Source organism: Monodelphis domestica, chromosome 3 (genome assembly GCF_027887165.1).
Source record: "Monodelphis domestica isolate mMonDom1 chromosome 3, mMonDom1.pri, whole genome shotgun sequence".
NCBI classification, from domain to species: Eukaryota; Metazoa; Chordata; class Mammalia; order Didelphimorphia; family Didelphidae; genus Monodelphis; species Monodelphis domestica.
In genome coordinates this window covers 400,541,885-400,568,047 of record NC_077229.1, presented here as the reverse complement: position 1 = coordinate 400,568,047, position 26,163 = coordinate 400,541,885, and the positions used below count along the sequence as shown (strand labels likewise).

General features: G+C 37.0%; 2 protein-coding genes across 3 annotated transcripts in view; both read left to right on the top strand.

Moving 5' to 3' along the window:
- The window catches only part of SDHA (succinate dehydrogenase complex flavoprotein subunit A), a 49,230-nt gene extending 41,151 nt beyond the window's left edge, over window positions 1–8,079 (top strand). The window contains exons 14-15 of the mRNA XM_007486759.3: window positions 4,833–4,946; window positions 7,665–8,079. Coding sequence (XP_007486821.1) covers window positions 4,833–4,946; window positions 7,665–7,751 — 201 coding nt within the window. The 3' untranslated portion in view covers window positions 7,752–8,079. The remainder of the gene's footprint in view (window positions 1–4,832; window positions 4,947–7,664) is intronic.
- A 4,685-nt stretch (window positions 8,080–12,764) lies between these two features.
- PDCD6 (programmed cell death 6) overlaps window positions 12,765–26,163 on the top strand; it is a 31,237-nt gene continuing 17,838 nt past the window's right edge. Inside the window, exons 1-2 of one of the 2 annotated variants that reach the window (XM_001363005.4) lie at window positions 12,765–13,002; window positions 15,013–15,074. In XM_001363005.4, the coding sequence (XP_001363042.1) occupies window positions 12,896–13,002; window positions 15,013–15,074 (169 nt within the window). In that variant the 5' untranslated portion in view covers window positions 12,765–12,895. The remainder of the gene's footprint in view (window positions 13,003–15,012; window positions 15,075–26,163) is intronic. The other variant, XM_007486760.3, reaches the window with a different exon arrangement.

Sequence of the window (26,163 nt, the reverse complement as noted above, 5' to 3'; positions counted from 1 at the left end):
AAGACATTTGATGTGCTCTTTGAGAGTTCAGTAGAACTCTTTATTTTGTCTTATTTTCCCCTTACCTTATGTAATAGATGGGGAAATGGAGCCACCTATTACTCATACTTTGAGAATAGAGAGTGAGAGAGTTGGGATGGAATCAGAAGATGGAGAGGGGAGAGAGATTAGTCCTCCCCTCTCTTTTGCTAGTGAGGACAGCTCAAGTTGTCTGTGGAAGCAACAGACTATGTCCCTTCAGAGACTGAGTTGAATGTAAAGTCAAGAACTGAAGCTGATTCTCCCTTCTTGAGGAGAAAGTACAGCCTTCCTTCCCAAGCTTCAGGTCTCTCTCCCTGGACATTATGAGGCAGATACTTGATCTAAAGAATAACTATAGTTATTCCAAGTATCCTTCTTCCCCCTCCCAGAGAGTCATTCCATATACCAATTAGTACTTTTTAGAGAGGAAAAAATATCAGCAGAACTTTTAAGTACACTGAAAAAAATCTAAAAAGATGTGTAACATCTGTGAACCTAAATATAAGAGGGGGTTGGGGATATGCTTTCATGTCTCGTCATTTAAGGTTACTTGATCTTATAATTTTGTTAAATTTACTTTTTAAAAATTTTAGGGGTAGAGGGGCTCAGTGATTCTTAAATTTAATCTCTGACTTGTTTTCCACGCCAGCTTTTACAAAGGAGATATTTTACTATTTTCAGTCTTTTATTCATCTCTCTGAGAAAAATTTATGAGCTGCCTTCCCATTTTACTGCAATTTATTAGTCTTGGTTTCCTTTATAATTAAAACACCAATATTGAAATGACTCCATTTATGTACTAATGTATCAACTTGCTAATCATTGAACAAACATCTCACATTTAGAGTACCAATAGTTAATGTTTTAAATACCCTAAAAAGTGATTCTCCATAATCTTTTCACTTTTTTCTGCCATTCCTCTACAGTGAGACCACTTTGTATATTTGTCTCATGCTTACTGCAATCAACCACCTTTTACGAGGACTTTTGCTTGGCCTATACTGGTCTGATAAAATTTATGAGCATTTGTACTCCTGGTAGCATGGACTTTAGAACACATTGTCAAGATCATGCCATGAGGCTGTACTAAAGAAAGACTCCTTTAAAGAATATCAATTTCCTTGAATAGAGTAACTGATTTAGGATCTTATTTCTCCTTTTTTCATGTGTCTCACAGCATTGTTAGAACAAATAGGCATTGTTGATCATTTCTGTTGTGCATCTTGACTAAACTATAAACATAAACTAGAATAGAGCAATACTCTAATCTCCCCCACCACAATACCTCTCATTTCTGGTACCCCAAGAAAGATCTTCTTGGGGGCAGCTAGGTAGCTCAATGGATTGAGAGCCAGCCCTAGAGATGGGAGGTCCTAGGTTCAAATCTGGCCTTAGCCACTTCCCAGCTGTGTGACCCTGGGCAAGTCCCTTGACCCCCATTGCCTAGCCCTTACCACTCTTCTGCTTTGGAGCCAATACACAGTATTGACTCCAAGGTGGAAGGTAAGGGTTTAAAAAAAAAAGAAAAAAAATCAAGATCTTCTTACCTTTGATGGTAACAACAAAGCCAAAGAGCCTACGGTGTGCTATTATACTTTCAGTTTTTATAATGTATAGATGCAATATGATAATTTGAATTAGCTAATAATAATATAATTTATATAATGCTTTATAGTTTACAAAAATTTTTACAAATATCCCATTTTCTTCTTAAAACAACCCTGCCATATAAATTCTATTATTATTCCCAATTTTATAGTGAGGAAACTAATGCAAACATAGCTCAAATGACCTGTCCTGAGTCACACAGTTAGTTAATAGCTGAGGCTGGAGTTAAACTTTGGTCTTTCTGACTCCAATTCCAGTCCTCTGTCCACTGTGCTACCTGGTACCTTTTAAGAAGTCCCATTAAAACAGTATTTTAGGAGCTTTCCTTCTTCCCTCCTCCCCACCTTACAGTATGAGAGGCCATTAAAAAGTCTTTATATTTTCCTCTGGGCTTTCTGTAGTTCAAATATCCACCTCTTCTCCTTGGACAAGTGATTCTTCTTCCCATTACATCAAAGTTGGTTTCACATTGAACACCTGAGCATGTTTTTTTTCTTCTTTTCTTTGTAAAATATCATTTGTATGAAATGGCTTTGAATCTGATCCATTCTGCAGCAAATAGAATTTTGTTATTTTGGGCCAAAGTTGGGGGAGAAAAATTTGAAGAGTAATAAGAGTTCAATACATTTTTCTCAGCATTTGACTACTACTTTATTTGCAATATTTTTTATAAATTAAATAACTATAGTTTTTTACACTTATTGGTACTTTTGCTTTTATACCGCATTTGTTTCCTGGCACCCTTTTTCCTCTCCCTCCATATATACAGTAAAAAAAAATTAGCTCTTTAAATTTGACTCCATCCACTTCTCTGAAGTGCTGTGTATGCTGCAGTATAGCCTTGTTAGACACACTGATGTGGAACCATCATTAGAAGAAAACAGGTTGTGATGTTAGTAGAAATCTGTTTAGTAGAAATTATAGTGAATTCAATTGTACAATAAAAGTTCATTAATTCAGCTTCCATTTGCTGAGAATTAATGATAATTAGGAAATGGCTAAACATAAAAAGATGGCTAGATTAAAATTTGTCTTTGCTCTATGTTATAAAAGAAAGAATGTTCTAACCTTATACAAATAAGATTGCAATGTTTTATTTGGTTGAAAGTAAGGCTGACCTTTGATTTAATCAGGTATTAGAATGTTGAGTGGTGACCATTCAAAATATAGGTCTTGGATTCCTTAGTTGACATTTCACAATTTTCAGGGGTAAATGAAACTGTGCAACTCAGTTCTATTACCACAGTGTACTTTACCCACTCCCACACACAAACTACAAATAATGCAGTAAAGGAGAATTATAATGTTTTATGATGTGTTTTGGGGGAAGCATTCATAAGCATTTCTTACATAACTCAAAGTGGCTCTCAGACAGTCATAAAAATGAGAGTTGAAAGAGTGTTTCAGGGTCATCTAATTTGACCTTTCACATCTGCCATCACTTCTGTAGCATTTAGGGCAAGTAGTCAGCCTCTGCTTGAACACTTTAAGTAACCATAAATTCACTATCTCCAAAGACAGCCTACTTGGTTTTTCATTGAGCCAATAGCCATTTATTTAAGCACTTACTAATAGCAAAGTACTATGTGAGGGCATGGATAAAGACAGTTATGATTTGGTCCCTACCCATATAGTTTATAAAAAAATATGATTAGCTTTGACTAGAGAAGACTAAGAAAAAACATGGTAAATGTTATGAACATCTGCACCATCTTGAAAGCAAATTTATTCTGTGGTTTATCAAAAGATCTTTTCCCCATTCATTCTTTTACATCCCATCTGAAGCTTTACTTTTCCACAAAGCTCCTGCCCATTTTCCCTATATCTGAACACACATAACACTATTGACTTGAACAAAATCTAGCACCCAGTTACACTGTTTCCTAATTCATTTGATCACTAAATAACTACCAAATGTCTTGCACCATGCCAAAATTCATGCTATAGTGAGTTTAGTCAGTGTTTATGAGTTTTAATTCTAGTTCTGATACTTAAAATTTTGGATTGGAAATGGCTTCTTGCCAAAGCTGAGGAGGGAAGAGAATTCCAGGTATGAGGGACAGACAGGGAAAATGCTCATAATTAGGAGAATGAAGTGTCATGTGCAAAAAACAGCAAGGAGAGCAGTGTCACTGGATCAGTGATGTACTTGGCTTTCTTTTTGATAATAAGACTCAAAGTTAATCCTTGTTGATTATTTGGAAATAAACTAATTAGTGTTTTTGGGGTGAATGCTCAGTATGTCTCAGTGTAAGTTTTTATTTGAAAAAGGAACTGCTGTTGTTTGACAAAACAGATTCTCAGAGTATAACTTTTGAATATTCATGTATTCTGATTATAGATTGTACCCCTAAAGTCAGGTCTCTTTGAGAGGAAACATACCTTGAAAAATAAATGAAATTATCACACACGAATTTATGATCTCATTGTTTTGAGAATTTTCTCTTTCAATGTAGTTTGTGGCTCAAACTCCACTGTTTCATGCCTTGTCATACTTTGATATTTGCCTATGTATTTCAATAAATTCTTTATAAGATATACATGCCGTTTACTGGATGTTGCTGCCTAGTTCTTTTCATGCAGAGATTCTTAATCCTGTTTTAAGAGGGGGGAAGATGGGGAAATATATATATGTTTGGATTTAATAATTTTCCATTTTAAGCCTATGAATTTTATTTTATGAATTTAAAAATATTCTGAGAAGGGCTGTATAGGCTTCATCAGACTACCCATGGGATCTATAACACATACAAAAAAAGAACCTCCATTTTAATATTTTATAGATTGCATTGCATTTTAGCCCTTGGGTGAAATGTTATGCCTCATTTCACTATATAGCTAACCCAACTCCCTTTTTAGTAAAAAGTTTCCTTAATGGGGAATTTAATGCCACTAATTTAATGCTAGAGCCTCTTTATTCGTACATTGTGTCTTTGCCTTCTTGGTCACCTGCAATTTGATTAACTTAAAATAGTATTATTCTTTGTTTCATAGCTGTATAGGAATACTGAGAGAATATTGGTATTTAAGTTTGGGATCCCTGAAAGTACTTTAGTATTTTATAGATAAGCCAAAAATATGAGGTTGGGTGTATTTATTTTTGATAATTTTCATGGTGATGTCAGCAAGCAGTTATTAAGCAAGCAACTGCATGTAATGAATGGCATTGTCAAGGGATATTCCATAATGTTTTTTATCTTTAGGTAAGAATTGATGAGTATGATTATTCCAAGCCAATTGAGGGACAACGAAAGAAACCATTTGAAGAACACTGGAGAAAGCACACACTTTCTTATGTAGATGTCAAAACTGGAAAGGTATGTGGTAATTCGTTCTGCTAATGTCATTTAAGGCATTTGAGTACTTTTTTCATTTCCATTCTCTAACATCAATTGTAGGTATCTTATAAGTGTTAATGTATCAAAATGGACAAGGATTTGGAGTGTAATTCATAGTTTGTTTTTGTTTTTAATGTTTGCCTAGCCATCAGTTCCACTTGTATAAAAATTAAATTAATATACAATACTTCAAATATTATATTTTATAAGATTTATTAATAATCACTGGAAGTAAAAGAATAAAAAGTTAACAAAATAAAACCATATGCCGATGGCTAACATACCTGCTCAAACAGCCTGCTCCACTTATGTCCAGTCCCAGGAAGGAAAGAGCACTAGCCACGGAAGACCACCTTATTTATTCTCCTATCTAAGACAGCACGAATGACAGGAAGTCATTGGATCCTGGGAATTGTAGTTTTTAGAGTAACAGATTTCTAATTACATATCTCCCCCCCACCCCCCCATCCTTTGGAAGACTAGTCTCTCCAATGGATCTTGTAAACATAACCAACTTTTAATAAATTACAATAATTGGGTGATAAAAGGGAAAGAGAACAAAACCAGTGATTTCTAGGCACATTGACAAAGAGCCAATTGGGGGGGAAGTCCCCTTTGGCATAAGACTATACATACAATACAAATGCATTCAATCGCTCAGAGTTCAAATCACTGCATTCCAGAGTTCACTCTCGATCTGCAGGGTATGGTTTCTGAAGGCATCTTCATGGCCCTTCTCCAAACAGTTCACTTTCTGGATTCAGAGAGGTAGCAAGTTTCTTATCCTGAAATTACTCTCAAAAGAATTTAAACTTTGCATTATAGGATAATTACACATGCCCCCGTAAGAAGGATAGTGAAAAACACAGGGATCATTCAGGGATACATAGCTGAATTATGAGGTATATGAACCAATTGGCAAAAGAAAATCAAAAACATCAAAAAAATCCAAATAAAAGAGAAAAAATAACTTCTGGTTGAAATAAAAAATATCAAAGTCTTATGTGTAAAAATTCTAAGTAAAGAAAAATAAACCTATAGCAGAGGTCCTTGAATCAGGGCCCAATTAAAATGATTTAAGTAATTATGTACTTACCCAATTAGTAGCCAGGACTACAGAAAGTTTGCCACACTGTGAAATACAGAAAAATAAATCTGTTGCCCTAAAAACTATGATTCCTAGGAGCCACCGACTTCCTGTCATTATGTGCTGATATAGACAGGAGAATAAATAAGGTAGTCTTCCATGGCTAGTGCTCTTTCCTTCCTGGTTTGGGACATTGGTGGAGCAGGCTGTTTGAGCAGGTATATTAGCCATGGGCACATGGTTTTATTTTGTTAACTTTTTATTCCTTTACTTCTAATGATTATTAATAAATCTTATAAAATATAATAGTTGAAGAACTGTATATTGATTTAATTTTTACACTTGAGGGAGAAGTAAAAATAGTTTGTGTTGTGTGAAGTTTTGCTACTGAAAACAGGTTGAGTACTTGATCCTATGGAATTGGATTTATAATCAAGCACTAAAGAATAAGATACATGTGCACATACACATAATGAAAATTGTCTTAGAAAGATATCACTAGTGCCTACTAATAGTGACTGATATAGTGCTTAATAGATTTTTGTTGGTTTTACATCATCAGTTGTATATTTCATCTGTTAAGCATGTATTAAGTTGGATTTTTCATCCATTGCCAACAAAGCTCATTTAGATTTCAGTATATTTGGGTTTAACCTGCCAGAATTTTAAATTGTTTAATACTCTAGATGTTCTCCACCTCTGTGCAGATCAAAACTCTTCCATACTTTCCTAATAAACAACCCTCATGAATACACCTGGTAGCCAACTTTCTGCAAAAAGACTCCAAATTTTGATGGACTACTTACTCTACTCATGGTGCAGATCGGTTGTTGTTGTTTTTAAATTTTAAATTAGGAGTCTATCCAACTCTGTCAAATTTGCCAGAACTTGAGATTTACTGGACTGACTTTCAGGATCCTGGAGTCACTTCCACCATGATGAAGGTATATGTGTAGGGCTTTAATGGAAGAATTTCATAAGAAAAATATTTTAAATCAAAGATTCAGCAAAAAAAAAAGTGTTAAGAGAATGCTATAGAGCATTATCCTTAAAGGATAATTACTCTAGACTACTAGAACATATGTAGTTCAATTTATAGCAACTGAATACAGAAAAAAACTGAAGTTGGAGTTGTTGTATGGAAATAATACATAATATAGATTGAGAGCTGAGTGGAATTGCTTCATTATTGGTCAGTCTTATTCAACACTTTTAAATTCCTTATAATTAATCAGTAATTCTGTTAGTAATTGTCAGAATTGATAATGGAGGTATTATTTGGGGATTAGTAACTTGAAAAGTGTCTTTTTAAAGACACAATTGGGGGCAGCTGGGTAGCTCAGTGGATTGAGAGCCAGGCCTAGAGACTGGAGGTCCTAGGTTCAAATCTGGCCTCAGACACTTCCCAGCTGTGTGACCCTGGGCAAGTCACTTGACCCCCATTGCCTAGCCCTTACCACTCTTCTGCCTTGAAGCCAATACACAGTATTGGCTCCAAGACAGAAGGTAAGGGTTTTAAAAAAAAAAAGACACAATTATATATATTTTTTCCCACAAAACAGATGATATATGTTTTGGAATATAAGCTGATATCTGATTTCTCTTTTTAGGTTTCTTTGGAATATAGACCTGTAATCGACAAAACTTTGAATGAAGCTGACTGTGCCACAGTTCCACCTGCTATTCGCTCTTATTGAGTTCACTAGCTTTTTAGATCAATTCATGTAATTATGTATAGAATGCTTCATAAAGTCTGGTATATGTATGTAGCATAATGTTCTTTTTTTAAAAATTCTGTTATTTCTATGGGTAAAAAATAGCACTAACGATTGACACAAATAATCATAAAATATGCAAAAATTTCCTTGTTATCTATAATCTTTCAGAGGCTTGATTGTTAACAATTAATCTTGCATTACTCCTATAAGACATCTTGTGATTATTATATCACATTTAAATTCAGAAACATAGTGATGTTTATTTTTAAATAAAAGTGAATTTTGGCTCCTTGCTACAGATGAAAAATAACTGCAGCCTTCTGTGCTTTTTTATACCAGGCAAATTGTTTTGTTAAAGGTAAAGGCAAGTGTCCCAAGTCAATAAGCTGTGGTACTTGAGGACAGCTGCCAACCCTTGGTACTTTGGCTCAAAGAATTAATTCTATGATTGCCTTCTTTCACAAGTTTCTGCTTTAGTCATTCCCCAAAGGATCCAGCTCTATCCCTCTGAGAAAGCTAACACAGAATATTTATGCTAAGAATACAAAAACTTCTCTGACTTTAGCATTTTCCTCCCAGCTAAAAAGAGGTAACTTTCCACTTTTAAGGGAGAGAAAAAACATCTCCATTGCCAAGAAACTTTTCTACCCCTACCTTACAGCTAGATGTTACTTGAAATCTTAACAGCTGGGGTTTCTCAACATAGTATCTCCAAAGCTGGGAGTTTACTGGTGTTTATTGGGTTGGGGTAGAGAATGCAATACAGGCAGAAGGAGCACTAAGTGCAAGGAGGGTATGTTGATGTTCATAGAGAAGGGAATGGGAAGCTTGCTTCCAAATGTTGCCCAAAGTTTATCTAGATACTGGAAAACTTGAAACAGAATTATCTACTTACCATCTACTGACTAAGAGTCTTGAATTGTAAAAGTAGATTTACTTCATATTAGTATTGGAAAGAACACTAGATATGGAGTGAGAGGAGCCTAGTTTGGATCTTGGCTCTGCTGGTTGCTAACTATGAGACCCTTGGCAAGTCACTAAAGACCATAAGGGGTAAAATTTATGGTTGGACTGAATATTTAAGAATTGGTTGCCAGGGATTTAATTACTAAATCCCAATGAATTACTCAAGTCAGAATGGCTTTTATGGTAGTTTATTTACAAATAGAGGGAAGAAATTAAGGAAATGAGAGAAAGAAAGAGATAGCTGCTCCAGACTGGTCTGAACCAGGCAGGAATTTAGTGGTCCTCAAAAGGGGGGGAAGGGGCAGAGGATTAAATTTAACACATCTTCTAGCCACAAGGCTGCCTCCAAGATGAGGGCCTCTCCAGAGGCTGGTGCCTCCAGAGAAAGCTAAGGAAAGGGAATCAGCCTTTTTCACTCACCAAGTGGCAATCCAAAGGGAAGCAGTCTGAGATCTCAAGCCCGAGCTCCTCCAAGGTCAAGTTCCAAGGCAAAGACCTCCTCACAGGAAGTGGCCACAAATTTTAAAAGCAGTTCTCTGTGTCATTTTCTGTGCCTTAGTGGTGCCTTAACTTGAATTTGGTCTGCCCAGGAGGCAGTCAGTTGTTTCTGATTTGTCACTTGCTAGCACATGTGGGTCATAGACCTTCCTCCCTCACACTTAATCCTTAAGTGGGGGTGTCTACATTCCTAGTAACTAAAATTCTAAAGAATAAGTAGGGTGGAGTTAATCTCAATTTCACAATACTCAGCTTCTGTTTTTTTGCCTTTAAAATGAGAAGGCCTTATTAGCGTGGCACATAGGTGTTAAGCACACAAGAAGACTTATATGATTTTGATTTACATCCAACAGCATTGCCTATGAACAATACTCAACATTAAATAGAAAATCTAAAACACTAAGTGAAATCCTGGGATTCAGCCAATCTATCAGCATAGTGGGGCTTACTGTAACGCCCTGGGATTACACATTTGCAAAGGATGGATGTCAACTGAGCACTCTTGGAGCAACACTGTATGGTGTGCTAAACTGTGAAGACGGCAAAAAGGAGAGGAAACTTTAAAGATTCACTCTAACACAACTTTTAATGATAAGAAACACCAATACAGATCAGCTTGCTATACCAAAACCAGCAATCTGACATGGTTCATTTTTTAGCAAAATTGTCAGGTAGCCTGAAAGAAAATTCAAAAATGGCAAGAGGCAAGCAAGACAAAGATTAAGCTGAAATTAGTTATTCCACAATATGGGGAGGACTGCTGCTCTTCCAAGACATAGCCACACACACAATCAACAAGCATTTATTAAGTGCCCTCTAGGCATATGAGTTATCTCTTCAAATCTAAAAGATGTACTTAAAGGCAGATCCATTTTAAAAATTGCCTCTTAGGTCCTCTTAAATGAAAACAAAAAAAATACAAATTCTCATTTCTATATTTTGCTTAATTCTTAAAATCACAGAAGCCTATATTCAGAACTTATACATCTTCTAACCCATCCTTTGATACAATGCAGAAATTTTTTCTATACTAACTGTAACATTTGGTAATCTTGTCTATTTGGGGACTTGACTATAACTAGAAGCTAACTAGGTATTTATAAACTTCCCAATGTGTCAAGGAAGTTCATTCCCTCCCCCTCCTGAGTAGCTTGGCCTGTCCATCAAACATTCCTGACATAACACAGTTGTGCCAGGTTTGTATCCTTGTACGTGCTGTACATCAATAAAAGTCAAGGCTTTGGGCTTGAGAGGGGGAGAAGTGAGAAGAGAGGAAGGAAGAAGTTGGGAACAGAGCAGGCAGCTGAAGGGAAGGGGGAAGGGACTTGCAGGCTAGACACCATGTGGTCAGGATACTTAGAGGAATGATTGTCTACCCTTTCTAATAAACTTTATAAAATATGTATCTGGGTAGAAATATTCCAATTCTTACACCAAGAAGTTTTCTTCCTTGCATCTCAAACAGTGCAATGGTGAGATGATATCCAGTTAGAAGGCCATTACTATTAGGTGATGAAACCCAGTGAAGAATAATTTTACCATCACACCTCTTTTGGCACTAATAGTCATGAGTTGGCTTGTTACCTGACAAAACAGTGCCAAGGAATTGTTATTCTGGAGCCCAATGGTAAAAACACTGGATATGAACTCAAGAGGATCTGGATTTGAATCTTTGATCTCCACCTTAACTTCCTAAAGTGACTTTGGATAAAGATAAGCAATACATGCTTTTCTCCAGCACTAAATTCTCTGACCTTATAAGAATGGAGATTTCAAGAAATATGAGTATTTCTATATTATTTTGTTTGGTCTACATTTGCATGGCAGTTAAGTACCTTCCCCTCTCCTTTTCATCTTGTTTCAACATGGCATTCATTTCCTTGTCATCCCTAATCTTTCAGAGGCTGGGGGTAGGGGGGATCTTTTTAATCTTATTTTAAGTTGACAGCTTTTTTTAATTGATAAATTTGTTTTTACATCACCTTTATTTCCAAGGTTTACCCCATCTTCTCTCTGGTACTATGCAACAAAAGACAATGATAAAGGTCCACTAAAACTAGCCAGCTCATCAATCATTTTATGTATCAGATACTTTATGTAATCTTCTACTCATATATTTGCTTCTTTGAGAATTTTCTTAACTCTTCTCCAGAGTTGGGATTTGGGGCATAATTTAACTCAACAACCAGGTCAGAGGCCTAAGAATTATGGTAGCATAAAGATCACATTAAGATTATACTTCATAATTTACATAGATCTAATTTGATTCTTATAGTCTATAAATCAGTAAAGTATCTTCATTTGCTGTACAGTATGGTAGAAGAAGAAATTACATTAGATTGCACTTCAAAGTTTGCAGTTTACATTCATTTAATTTGATTCTTACAGCCTATCAAATATTTGCATTTTAGGGATAGAGACTGATTTCATTGGGTACCTGGTACTCCAGTGAAGAAACTTACCCCTACCAATGCAACTTCCAGTCATAGCTTTTGAAAGTATTGAGAGGTCAGGCTTATTCAGGGTCAGGGATCCAGTAAGTTTCAAAGACAAGTCTCAAACCCGGATCTAACTGGAATCGCAGTTGCCTCTGCATTTTACGGGCCTTTCCTAGGAGTAAAAATTACAGAAAAGACTCCTAAGTGGGTGGGCTGCTTAGATGGGAATGTGGACCAGAATTTGCAAAGGGCTTTTTTGCTGTTTGCCTAGGTAGCAAAATCTTAGGTAAGTCATGACCCCTGTTTCAGGTTTCTCCCTCCAAATAGACCTAGCAAAAGGACTTCGTAAAGTCAGCATTGTTACTTAACCGGACAGTAGAGTGACTACAATACCCACAGGTTGGGCTGGGGTCACAGGAGGAGCCACCCTTCTCAGAATAAACACTTGGCTCTTTCTTCCTCAACAGAAAACTCCCTTTTCTTGAAGCTGGGAGTTGCCCATCCTGGGGCAGGCAAAAGTCAGGGCAGCCTACCTTAGTCACCTGGGGCACCTGGATTTCTGTGACCGACCAGGAACCTGAGGCCTGGGATGAGGTGCCCCCAGTCTGTTAACAGACCAGAAAATTGAGGCCCGGGGTGAGGAATGCCTCGTGCCTCACCCCACCCCATACCCCGGTCTTTTAAAACCAGGAATGAGGCCCTGGGAGTGGAAGGTTCCGTCCCACCGTCTTTGGCAACAGACCAGAAAGCTGAGGCCTGGGGAGGGGAAGGCTAACGAATCGCCAGAACTCGATTCCGAAGCCTCTGGCTCTAGACTTGGATCTCTAAAACTCGAAATAAGCCGCCTCTCATACCGCCCGGTTATAGCCACCCAGTCTGCCTAGGAGCTGGAGGCCACCAACTAGGAAGCCCACGTTGCGCTACCCTTACTCCCAGGGCGTGGTGCCCATCGGGAGCCCCTTCCCCGGAAGTTTGGCGGCTTCCAGAGCCTGGCGCCTATCCGTTGCCAAGCAACACGGCCCTCGATCGTGGACTGGCGGCCCCAGTTCACGTGACACCCTACCCGACCTTTCCCCACCTTCCCGGAGGTGGGCTATTCGCCCGGAAGTAGCCTTCCTTTCTTCCGGCTCCTCCGCCCCAGCGCAGAAAGCGGAAGTGAAGGAGTCCCGCTGAGCCATTCTCTCTTGTCCGCGCTACACAACCTCTTCTTTTGCTCGGCCCATGGCCACCTACCCTTACCGGACGGGCCCTGGGGGCGGTTCTGGCCCCGGGCCTGCCGTTGCTGCTTCTCTCCCGGATCAGAGCTTCTTGTGGAACGTCTTTCAGCGGTGAGGATGCGCTTGTCTTGGCCCTGGGTTCTCCTCTGACTACCAGCTCCAGGCGGGTCCGGTCCCCCCCACCCCAGGCAATATGAGTCCAGGGCGGGGGTTGGGGAGAGGGGCTGCCTCTGGTTCCGGCGCGCCCCGCATGCCTCAGGCACGGGATCCCAGAGGGTGACCCTTGACTCAACTCTTCTTTTTACTGTTCAGTCTATGGAACCTCGTGGTAGAGATGAGGAAACTGAGGCCCAGAGAGGCAAGTGGGCGGGCACTGTTGGTGAGTGGCTGAGCTGAGATTCAAACCCCCATTTCTGGGCTTCATTCCACCAGACTAGGTTACCCCTTAGTCCTACAGAGACCGGAATCGGTGTCTTTTCCGAACTTTGTCAGGAGCCCAGTTCCCAGTGCTCAGTTTATGCTCAGTTTACTCGTAATTCATGCTTGTTGGATTGAATGTAATCTAGGAGAGCAGAATCCTCGAATCCTTTTGGCATTATGCCTTTCCCTCCTTTCCAGTAATACACCTCTCCCTTCCCTTGATTTTTCAGAGTCCATCCGGTGCCACTAGATCATATTATCGTTGATGTATAGAATGAATGACCTTTGAGCCACATTCCAGCCCCCTCATTTTAGAGATGAAACTGAGGCCCAGGGAAGTTAAAATGATTTGTCCAAGATCATTAAACTAAATGTTGAATGGCTGAATTCAGGTCCCCTAAACCCTCAAATTCAGTACTACTGCCAAGTATCTAGGTGCCCTGCCATCTATGATCTTAATCCAGGATTTTAGGGTACTATGGTATTTCTAGATCATTAGATGATAGGTTGTAAGGCTGGAAGGCATCTTAGAAATGATCTAATTTGACAACTCTTAATTTGATAGATGAGGAATCTAAAGCCCATAGAGGTAGTGGCTTGCCCAAGGTCACAAAGGTAGTAAAAGGCAGTCAGGATTTATTCAGATCTTCTCACTTCAGATTTTTCCACTGCACCAAACAGGCTCTCTTCTCAGTTGTGTGTAACTTGGCTGAGAGTCCATGCAGAACCTGGAGAATGCTAAATTTAGAAATACAGAAGAAACTAGTTAAGCTGGTGGCTCATATTTTCTGTTTTCTTGGTGTACAGAATGCTTCCCACTTGTCTTCAGGGACTGGTTGTTATTGAAGGACTCCATGTCTGAAAGTGAGGGTGTTTTTTTTTTTGTTTGTTTGTTTGTTTTAAATTAATAAGGGTTTGGAAAAGGACATTATGGGTAGGTGGTCAGCAAAGAAGGAAGTATAAAGCCAGGAGGCTAAAAAGAACAGCAACAACAACAATAACAACAAAATCAGTCACGGAGCATGCATGGGCAGAATGACAAGAAAAAGCTAAAGGTTAGGAAAAGTTGAAATTAATGACCATGATTCACAGCCCACCTGAGACCTAGAATTGTGATTTTAGAAGTATAGTTACTAGAAACCAGTTAAAAAAAACTTCAAATACACAAGCAAAAATAAATTTTATTTAAAGACTATGTCTCCCATCTTGCTTAGGCTGAAGTACAGGGACTACTCCCAAGATGATCCCAGGGCTGATCCAGCCAGAGATCTTTGACCTTCCTTTCTTAGTGATTCCTGGTTAGACACCTGATCTTGGTAGTTAACTGCAGTCCAGCCCTCCTAAGTTTTACCTCCTAATACCTGGCATTATAAGCCTGTGCCTCCACATCTGACTGATATATTTTTTTATTTATGTGTATTTATAGAAACACATGTAAATATATAGTTTTGTTTCCAAAGTAGCCAAAGAGATTGTATTCTTTTTGAAAATTATATTATCTGAAAGCCAGGACAGAGTGAAAAAGATGGGAGAAGGTAAGTAATTTGAAGCAAGAAAGGTAAATATGCTTATATTCTGAAGGAAAAAAAAACTTTCATTTTTATAACTTAAGAGCTTACTTCTATTTGGCAGTATAAAGCAGTTCTGTTAAATTTCTTTAAATTATGATCATTATTAAAATGTATTTCAATTATTTTGTAGGGTTGATAAAGATAGGAGTGGAGTAATATCTGACAATGAACTTCAACAAGCATTATCCAATGGTAAGCATGAATTAGTAGTTAGTGAAATTTTAAACAACAAACTTAACTTTTCCCCTCGTTTATCTTTTCCTTAATTTTATTTTCCAAGTATAAAAGAATTAAGAAACCCAGAGTACACTGGTGCAGATATTTGGGAGTTTGACTGGAATTGGTAGGTGGTATGATAGAAACTAATTTTTGTCCCTTTATTATTTTTTATTTGTACAGGCATTGTCTTCCACTTTAGAGTCTGAGCTACTTGAGAAAAGGACTGCTCAGCAGTGTTTAAGATGTAGTAAACACTTAATAAATGCAGTCTGTTCACTTTAGTACTTTATGTATAAAAATTGGAAAGTATTTGGAAAATTTGTTAAGTGTATTTGAATATTAAGAAAAAAGTTTAACTGTAGAAACAAATCTTAGAGAGCCAAGAAGATCATTTAGACACTGATGTTTGGGAACTCTTAGAGATCCTGATCAGGTCACAAAAGGAACCAATGTGATTCTCAAGTAACATTGATGAAGCAAGTTGTTAAAGGTTTTGGAGGAAGTCCATGTGGCACCTGTAAAGGAACGAGGTTGCTATAGAAACTGCTGAAGCTCCAGGGTTAAGTTGCTACAGAAATGATTGGGGATATCAGATGACATTAATATAGCCTTTACTGTAAGAGTGGGGTCAATCAAAAATAGTCATTTGGGGCACCATTATTAATCTAGCAGAAGCTGAATGAAACTTCTTTTGGAGTTTCCATATTTAATTAAATCTCAGTTTTTGTCTCATTCTCTTATTTTCATCTTGAAATTCCAGCTTATTCTGACTCTTCAAGAATAGCAATTGTTAATCAGATTAGACTCCTTAAATAATAAGTCTAGTTGGATAAATTTTATTTCACTAATTAACTTACCTCTTATACATGTAGGGGCAGTCTCAGTGGTTCTTTGGGAGAGGTTGAAGAGGATGGCCTGACTTAAGATGAGCAGGACAACATAGTCTAGAAATAGCCTAAAAGATATTTGGAATTCTGGTGGTTATTTTTGCCAATTTACTGGCTACAGAACAGTTTTGATTTGTATTTCTCTAGTGTAGTATGATTTTGAACAGTCTTTCACATGACTTGTTTTGCAGGGGTTTTTTTGTTTTTTGTTTGTTTGTTTGTTTGTTTTTGAGAAAGATGTGTTTAAGTCCTTTGGCCAGTTAGCTTTTGGAGAATGGCTCTTGATCTTATAATTTTTGTGTTAGTTTTTGGGAAATCAACTTGTACCTGCAAAATTTTTTTCTTTCCCAAGACATTTTCAAGTTACAATTCTATCACTCATCTCCCAAAGGTTGCTATTTATTGATTCTTCTTGCCTTTATTCCTTATAACCCACTTATTGGCATTTATTCTGAACCATTTTACTTAATATAACCAGTGTTAGTAGTTATGGGGAAGGTGTGTGACAATCAGGGAACCGAAAAATTTGGCCTCTATATTTTTGGGAAAGAATCTTAATGTTACCTGAAGTTCAAAGCAGATGGAGATATCACCTAGTAGATGTTTGGTAAAATGACAAGCTAGCTACCATTTCCGGGAATAATAGATCTAGATACTGTGTCTGTACCTGTCTAAAGGTGATATTCCTGTGGACAAGTATTAAAGTATTTGACCAATATAGCTTAAAACTCAAATTAGGCATATCGAACCAATTGATCCATTAGCTACAGAGTTAAATTCTCTTTTCTCATACTTCTTAATTCCCATGGCACATTCTCTTCTTTTCCATCTTTATATTAAATATGATTGCAATTCTTGTGATTTACATGCTTGTTGACCTAGAACTGCGTTCCCAATATTATTCCAACACTAGATAATTAGTACATTTCAATACCATTGACTTCCGTTAATTCCTTGTTGATTTTGTGGAAACCTGTAGTTTTAAGCAAGCATAATCCAGTTATATTCTCCCACTGTTATTAAATGTGTGGGACTATGTGTACCTCCCTGTTAAATCTGGTTACAGCTGTCCTGAATAATTTATGTGGATTTATACTAATATACACTGGACCCTTTATAAGACTTGTTTCCATAGAAAAGTTTTCTAAAAATGGCTGTGAGGGAAGATGAGGTCAATCAGTATACAGAAAGACAAAAGACAACTGTTCACTTGCTTTCCGTTAGTAAAGATTTATTGCAAGCTGTTCCAAGAGTTTAGGAGTTTTTACTTAACCCTGTTTAACTCACTAATCTTTCTTTGTATTTAACATTATTTCCGTGGATAATTTGAAAAAGTGATTCTTTTACATTTATCTTTTTCTGGTCATCCTATATAGCTTGCCATGAGACTAATAAAAACACATTTTGGTGATTGCTGCCTTAATTTTTAAAAACTGCTATTTAGGGGGGCAGCTGGGTAGCACAGTGGATTGAGAACCAGTCCTAGAGACGGGAGGTCCTAGATTCAAATCTGGCTTTAGCCACTTCCCAGCTGTGTGACCCTGGGCAAGTCACTTGACCCCCATTGCCCAGCCCTTACCACTCTTCTGCCTTGGAGCCAATACAGAGTATTGGCTCCAAGATGGAAGGTAAGGGTTTTAAAAAAACCAAAACTGCTATTTAGCTTTATTACTCCTTGATGTACATGTTTTGTTTCATATTAAGAGATGGTTTCTTTCCTTTAGGAGGTTCCATCAAAAAAGAAATGAAACTGGGGACATTATTATACCATTTGTCTCTTTCCTACATTATTGCTTCTGGTCCCCATACTATGTGGTAATGTAGTGTGTAAGGCCTACTTTTAAAGGCTAAACTGGAATTGAAAGAGAGTCAGACTTCATAATTACCTGTTAACCAGATCTTATTATCTTCTCCTATTTGGTATATTTGAAGAGTCACACTCTAGCCCGGTAATAATAGAGGTAAAGAAAAGACTGGGGTTTAGCCTAGCTTACTTGATAATGAAATTAGGCCACTATTCTGGTCTAGCTCTGGTGCTCTGGTATGGAATTGTTCTCAGAGGCACTGCCAAAAGGTCATAAACCCTGGCAAGTTGGAACAGCTTCTAGTATGGACTTCGCAATATTTATTTTCATGGACTTAGCCTTGTTAAGAGGATCATCAGTAGACGTTTGACTGGACACTAGATGATAGAATATTTTAGTCACAGTAATTTGTCAGTCATGTACTAAAGATTCAGAGAGGTTAAGGTATATATTGAAGGAAGTACCCAAATGGACAAAAGATTCATGATTTATAAAACCTTTCTCTTCAGTCTGTCTGTCTTGTCTTCTTGAAAATGGGAGGATTCAGTAATTAGTTTTCAAATTTTGAATCCTAACCATAAGAGATGTAACAACATCTGTATTGACTAGAGGGGGAGGAGCTCTACGGGCTGAGCAGTGTTTATGATTGCTTGGGAGAATAATAGTTATTAACATTCTAAATTCCTGTTTTTTAATTAGGCAGTTTAAACTGACTGAAGGAAGAAATGAGTAGCTAAATTAAAGATGAAATGCCTTTGAGCTTAGTTTCTATTTTTGGAAAGGCAAAGCATTAAAACTTAGAGACTATAGCCAGATAAAGTCAGTGAAGTATGGGGAAATTGTAGTTTTCTCTGTAGTTGAGAGGCAGGCATGTCATGACCAGACCGATTCCATTTTTTTTTTAAATAGGTGCTTCAGTGAATTGAGAGCCAGACCTAGAGATTGGAGGGCCTGGGTTCAGATATAGACTCAGATGCTTGCCATGTGACCCTGGCCAAGTCACCTAACACCCATTGCCTGGCCCTTGCTGCTCTTTTGCCTTGAAATCAGTATACAATATTGATTCTAAGATGGATGGTAATTAAAAAAAAAAGAATATTCACAATTGGACCTGATGGCATTATTACACTGAAGATGTCTATCCCATTCATTTCTGAATCTTAAAGGTATCCTTATAAATTGATTAATATATCAGGTTAGTTCAACAGAAGCTCATAAAAATAAATTGTTCCAGTGAATTCTCTGTCTTTGAAAGAGATCACCAATAATTTTTGCTTATTTCTGCATTTCAGTTGAATATTTCTTTAAAATTCATTTATTATACTATTGTGAATATTTTCAGCAACATAAATTTCCAGCATATGAGGATATTTATGTGAAAGTCACCTCTGATATGGAAAATATTTAACACTTTCAAATCTCCAGGATTTTTCTCCTTTGAAAATGAAGTATACAGCAAGGACATACTTTAGGTAAGAATTAAAATAGTTTTTTTTAAATAGCCAAACGTTGACTAGCTAAAATTTTTCAAAGAAGGACTTCATATCTATTTGTGCCCCCCCCCCCCCCAAAAAAAAGTGTTTTCAGCACATGGTTTTTAGAAAAATACCCGATGTTTATTCTAGGGATGTTTCTTTCTTTACTTTTTTAAACTCTGGTCGCTTAGTATAATATTGAGACTAGGAGAATAGTCTGAAGAAATTGATTTACATATATTTTATCCAGCCACTAACTGTATTCCCAACATTCATTTACTAGGTTAGTTGTTTTGCCTAGAAACAAAGTTCTGTAAAGGGCACTTGTAATTTAACAAATGGTATATGTTTTTGATGAAAAATGATAGAAAACAATACTTTTGAAAAATTAGTTTTTCTTAATTATGTTTTAGATAACCAGTGTTTGTTATTGAGAATGTGGAGGAAGAGCAATTTTAGGAAAAATTTAGATGAAATCAACATATGCTTGTTGGCTTCAGTGCAAAAGGGTTCATAGGAAAAGATGATGAGAAATATAATAGAAAACATAGCTTATGGTTAAGAAAATTTTAAAAGCTAAATGCTTATGGACAACCCAGAAGGCCCACACCAATATAGTTTGAATACTTTTGTCAGTAAGAGAGTAGAAGATGCAGAAAATGGGAAACACAAACATCAGAAAAAAATTAAAAGTCACATCTGTTTCAACAGAAAACAGCTACTGCCAGTGTGGCTATCTGCTGCTGGTACTATCAGACCATAAAAATATTTGCTAAATTAGTTTGCTATGCTTGCTAAATTAGGGGAAAAAATAATAACTTTGAAACCAATTCTAAGAAGAACCTGCTTACATATCAAGACCTGAAACTATGGCTCCATAGGTGTTGACAAGTTTGCAATCATTCCATAAGAATGAGAAGGCCAAAAAAGTGAGTGGTAATAATAGTAGTTAGTGAATCCCCCTACTGAGAGTATATCAACACACCAATTTGTTGGTCTCCAAAGAGTAATAGAGTTCTGCTGTCTTCCTGGTTATGCATCCAAGATTTTCAGGAGAATTTCTCAAGGCTTGTCAAACCAGATTACTACTATCACCACCATTTTGTTGGAAATGACATTAAAGAAGACACATTATCATCTGCTTTGTCCCTGTACCCTAAGGACCAGAGGTCCTTTCAACTGACTTGTAGCTGAAATCTTCTGTATGTTATCTCCCTCATTAGAAAAGCAACTCCTTGAGAGCAGAGACTATCTTTAATATCTGTATCCAGAGTGCTTTGTACATAGTAAGAACTTTAAAAATAGATTGTTCATTCACCTGACTTATGGTGAGTCATGTATGGACAGATACTGTTGTCATAAAGAACCTAGATAACATTGACAAAGATCACATAGTTTGGGGCAAGAAACTGAAGACCATAGGCATACAGGTGGTGTTTTCATCACCACTACCACTTGTAAACAAAACCTCAAAAGGGAGAAAGTGATGTAGGAAGTGAACAGCTGAATAAAAAGATCATATTCAAGAATAAGCTTTGTGTACCTAAAAAGGTGTATTCTTTTTTAGAGGCAGAAGATACCTAATAAAGTCTGGGAAAAGATGGGATTTTCCTAGAGTCTTTCATATGCAGTTAAAAGGACTTTTAAGCTGAAAAGTAGACAGGAAGAGAAACAGAAAACTGCCACTAAGATACCATAGAGAATAGCTACCATTTGGGTAGAATAATAATGTAGACTCCTGGAAATTAACAATACTAAACAAGGAAGGAGTTAGTAATAAAAACCCAGGACTTTGAATATTAATATACAAATGCAAGAATATGGAAGCAGGCATCCCAACTCAAGGAAGCAAATATGATGTCATTGGTATCATTGAAATCTCTGAATCACTAAAATCACTGAATCATTGAAATCACTGAAATCTCTTCCTGGAACTTGCCTCTGGAAGTATACATACCCGTATTCAAAAGCAAAATGGATAGGTAAAAGAGAAACCAGAGTAACATTGAGGATTAGGAGGCTATATATATAAAGGAATTCAAAAAGCATAGTAAAGGGAGCAAGATGGAGAAAGCGGTTAGATATGATGATCAATGAAGACAGAAACAATTTTTTCAAATGAGGCATTCTATAGTAGACCAACTAGACAGAAAGAAGAATTAGATGAGTTTGAAAATCAGATCACAATCCTTATTGAGAATCATGATATGTTAACAATTTGGAGGATTTCCTATTTTCTGGACATCTTTAAGAGCTCAGCTGCTACCCAGTGTAGAGTAGCTAAGAATGATTTCTTGACTTTCTTTAATGATAATCTTTAAAAGAAGAATCGCCTGGGGGAAAGAGAAAAACAATCTAACCTTCATTTTTACATTTTAAAAAGATTTCAAGACATTTCGAGTGGGATTAGGTAGGATTGCATAGCTTAAAATTATTTTGGCGAGTTCAGCATAAAGGAATGGAAAGCATTAAATAATGGAATTCCAAGGAGGATGGAAAGGGGGAATTACCTAAAGAAACTATTGTGCTCATAAAAGAAACTCGGCAGCCAATTTGAGTTTCATTTTTTATTCTCATTCAACAAGCATTTATTAAGAATCTGGGATATAGGATCATAGTTTGTAGCTGGAAAAGATCCTGGAGGTCATTTAATCAAAACTTGCTATTTTTGAGATGAGCAAACATGCCCAGAGAATCCAAATTGAATTTTTAAGAAATGCATAAGCTGGGGGGTAGCTGGGTAGCTCAGTGGATTGAGAGCCAGGCCTAGAGACAGGAGGTCCTAGGTTCAAATCTGGCCTCAGACACTTCCCAGCTATGTGACCATGGGCAAATCACTTGACCCCCATTGCCTACCCCTTACCGCTCTTCTGCCTTGGAGCCAGTACATGGTATTGACTCCAAGATGGAAGGTAAGGGTTTATTTAAAAAAAAAGAAGAAGAAAAGAAAAAGAAATGCATAAGCAGTAGAAGAAAAAGGAGAAAGATAAAACTAAGTTGTATTCCCTTTTCAGTAATATCGGGAAAGCTAAGGATAACAAAAGTACTTTTGTTTTTTAATCTGTTTGGAGAAAAGTAAAGTATCGGAGTAGGAATCAGACTGCTGCTTGGGCTTGATGTTATTTGTCCTTTTTCAGAGAAGACCATGATATCACAGGGTGATGTCTTGATGTGTAAGGATTAGATTTAAGTGAGGCCGTTACCCAAAGCCTCACTCTCCCAGAGTCATCAAAGTCTAGTAGCAAGACAAAAGTTAAGATGACTTGTGATAGCCCTGGAAATAATGGATAACCTTAGAGTTTTTGGTCTCTGAACAAGTTCTAAGTGCTCCAAAGCACCAGCTTCAGCCATCCTCATAGACATTGGAATAAATTGTTCTCTTTCCTTGAGGGGAAGTCTTCATATATTTGGAATAGTCATCTTGCGATACATAAGACAGTAACAAAGGATAAAGAATTGAGATCCAAGATAGAGATTTAATAAGAAATCGCCCAGCTGCTTTTGGTGGGCTCAACTCACTAGGCCCAAATGTAATATAGCCTCATGTACTGAAATAAATACCTAGCAATTGATTGCTAAGTCACTGTTAGTCTCTGAAAGATTGTGGACAGCGGGAGACAGACTATCAGATTGGAGAATGTGCCCTGATTTTTAAACTATAGAATTTTATTTCCATTCTCATGGGTAGGTGCAATGAAATGTCAGAGGTGCTTTAATTTGCATTGTTCTATTAGTGATTTGGAGCTTTTTCCCCAGGTTTGTAAATAGTTTGGTTACCTTCCTTTACTGTCTGTTCATACATATGTTTTAATCCTTTATCTATTGGGGGCGTAGTTCTTACTCTTCAGTTTCTTACATATTTTGGAAATAGAACCTTTATGAGAAACAGTTGCTGGAAAGATTTTTTTTTCACTCTGATGATTTTAACTTAGTTTTGTTTAATCGAAAAACTTTAAATTTTATGATATCATAACTGTCCACTTTACTTTCCGTGATGTTCTTTATCCATTTTTGGTCATGAGCCTTGACCCCTTTCCATAGATATGAAGGGTAATATTTTCTTTGTACCTCTTAATTTGTGGTCACTATATCTGAGTCAAGACAAAAGGATAAGTTTAAAGAAACCTGGAAAGACTTCTTTAGACTGAATTTAAGTGAACATATTATTTTGGTATATGGCTTGAGATATTAAACCAAAACCTAATTTCTGACATTGATTTTTCATTGGGTTTTTTCAAATAGTGAGTTTTTATCCCTGTAACTATTGTCTTTGGATTTACCAAGCACTGAATTACTAGATTGATTTCCTTCTGTATGTTGTATACCTAATCTGTTCCGCTGATCAATTTATATTTCTTACATGATTTAACCAAATTGTTTTCATTACTACTCAGTAGTATAATTTGAGATCTGGTATTGCTAGATTTCCTTCTGACTTTTTTTTTTTAATTTCCCTTGAAATGCTTGACCTTTTGTTCCTCCAAGTGAATTTTGCTAACATTAAATTTAATATATTTGTTTTTTGCCTCTAGAATAATGGTTTGGTAATTTAATTGGTATAGCACTAAATAGTGAATTAATGTATATAGAATTATTTTTATTATTAGCTCATCCATGAGCAGTGCATATTTTTTTGTCTGTATTTTTATTAACTGGTTTATAATTGCATTAATGTAATTCTATATATACTGTTAGGATACACTCAAAAGTATTTTGTATGATTTTTAGATATTTTAAATGGAATTTCTCTTTATACTAGATTTTCTTAGTAAGTTAACAGAAGGGCTGACATTTCATATTAAAGCTTCCCGAGGCGAGAGAAGCTTTAAGGTAGGAAGATAGAGGAAGGATAGAAGTATTGGATACCACGAGGGGGATGGCGGAGCCAAATTATAGATATGAGGTGGCAGGAATGAGTCAGGAATGCAGGCCTTATTAATTATCAATGAGCCACAGCAAAACTCCGATCAGTGGACTATTCAGAAGACTTGTACCATCCAGTGATCCAAACTTAATACCACACAGGTCGGAGAGATGATAGAGAAAAGAAAGTGCCTGGCCAAAGGCCAGGTCCCAGGTGAGAGAGAGAAGGATTAAAGATGGAGCTTGGCCAGAGGCCAAGCTCCAGCAAGGACAGACATCAGTGAGAGCTGAGATCCAAGTGAGCAAGAGAGAGAAGAGCGAAAGAGAAAAGGTGGAGCTTGCTGCTGCTGTATTTAATCTCTTTGATATGCAAGTATACACAATACATAGGGATGATTATCATTGGTTATCCACAAGGTATAGCTGTGGTTTCTCTTATCCAGGTGAGCACAAAGAAACCTGTTTTCCCACCTAACCTGTGGGAAGTTGGGGTCAAGGGTCAGAGGCTTTCCCAGCCATGTGCAAGACTGAGCATTATCTCTTCTAAGACAATCTGTACATACTAACTGTTCCCCTTGCCCATAGCTAGGGGTGGACTGCTATTTATGTAATATATTACAAATTTACTGAAGCTATTGTTTCATTTAATTCTTTTAAACCTTACCTTCTCTTAGAATCTATACTAAAGTATCAGTTCCAGGGCAGAAGGCAGTAAGCAATAAATGACTTGTCCAGGGTCACACCACTAGGAAGTATCTAAGGTCAAATTTGAACCCAGAACCTCCCATTTCAAGGCTTGGTTCTATCCAGTGAGCCACCTCACTCTCCCTATTTCATTTAATTTTAAGTTGACTCTCTAGGCTTCTCTAAGTAAACCACCATATCTTATGCAATTTTCCATAACTATCTTTACATTTTGTCTGTGTTTATTTTCTCCTTTTTTAAAGTTTATTTAATTGATTAATTTGGAATATTTTTCCATGATTAATGTTTTTCCCTCTCATCCTTCCACCCCCTCCCTTAGCCAACAAGCAATTCCATTGATCAAGATCTATTTCTATATTATTATTTTTGATAGAGTGATCATTTAGAGTTTACATCCCCAATTATATCCTCATCAAACCATGTGATCAAGCAATTGTTTGTTTGTTTGTTTTTCTGTGTTTCTACTTCCACAGTTCTTTCTCTGATTGTGGATAGCATTCTTTCTCCAAAGTCCTTCAGAATTGTCCTGGATCCTGGCTTTGCTGCTAGTAAAGAAGTCCATTATGTTCAATTGTGCCACAATGTATGAGTCTCTGTGTACAATGTTCTCCTGGTTCTGCTCATTTCTCTCTGCATCAATTCCTGGAGGTCATTCTAGTTCACATGGAATTCCTCCAGTTCATTGTTCCTTTTAGCACAATAGTATTCCATCACCAACAGATACCACAACTTGTTCAGTCATTCCCCAATCGAAGGGCATCCCCTCCTTTTCCAATTTTTTGCTACCACAGAGATCTCAGCTAGAAATATTTTTGTATACATATTTTCACCTATTATCTCTTTGGGTTGCAAACCAAACAGTGGTATGTCTGGATCAAAGGGCACACAGTCTTTTAAAGCCCTTTGGGCATAATTCCAAATTGCCTTCCAGAATGGTTGGATCAATTCACAACTCCACCAGCAATGCATTAATGTCCCATTAATTTTACCACATCCCCTCCAACATATATACTTTTGCTGTCATATTAGCCAGTCTGTTAGGTGTGAGGTGGTACCTCAGAATTGTTTTGATTTGCATTTCTCTATAAACGAATTAGAACACTTTTTCACATGCTTTTATTGATAGTTTTGATTTCTTTATCTGAAAACTGCCTATTCCAAGTCCCTTGCCCATTTATCAATTGGGGGATGGCTTGATTTTTTGTACAATTGATTTAGCTCCTTATAAATTTGAGTAATTAGACTTTTGTCAGAGGTTTTTGTAATGAAGATTGTTTCCCAATTTGTTGCTTCCCTTCTAATTTTGGATGCATTAGTTTTGTTTGTA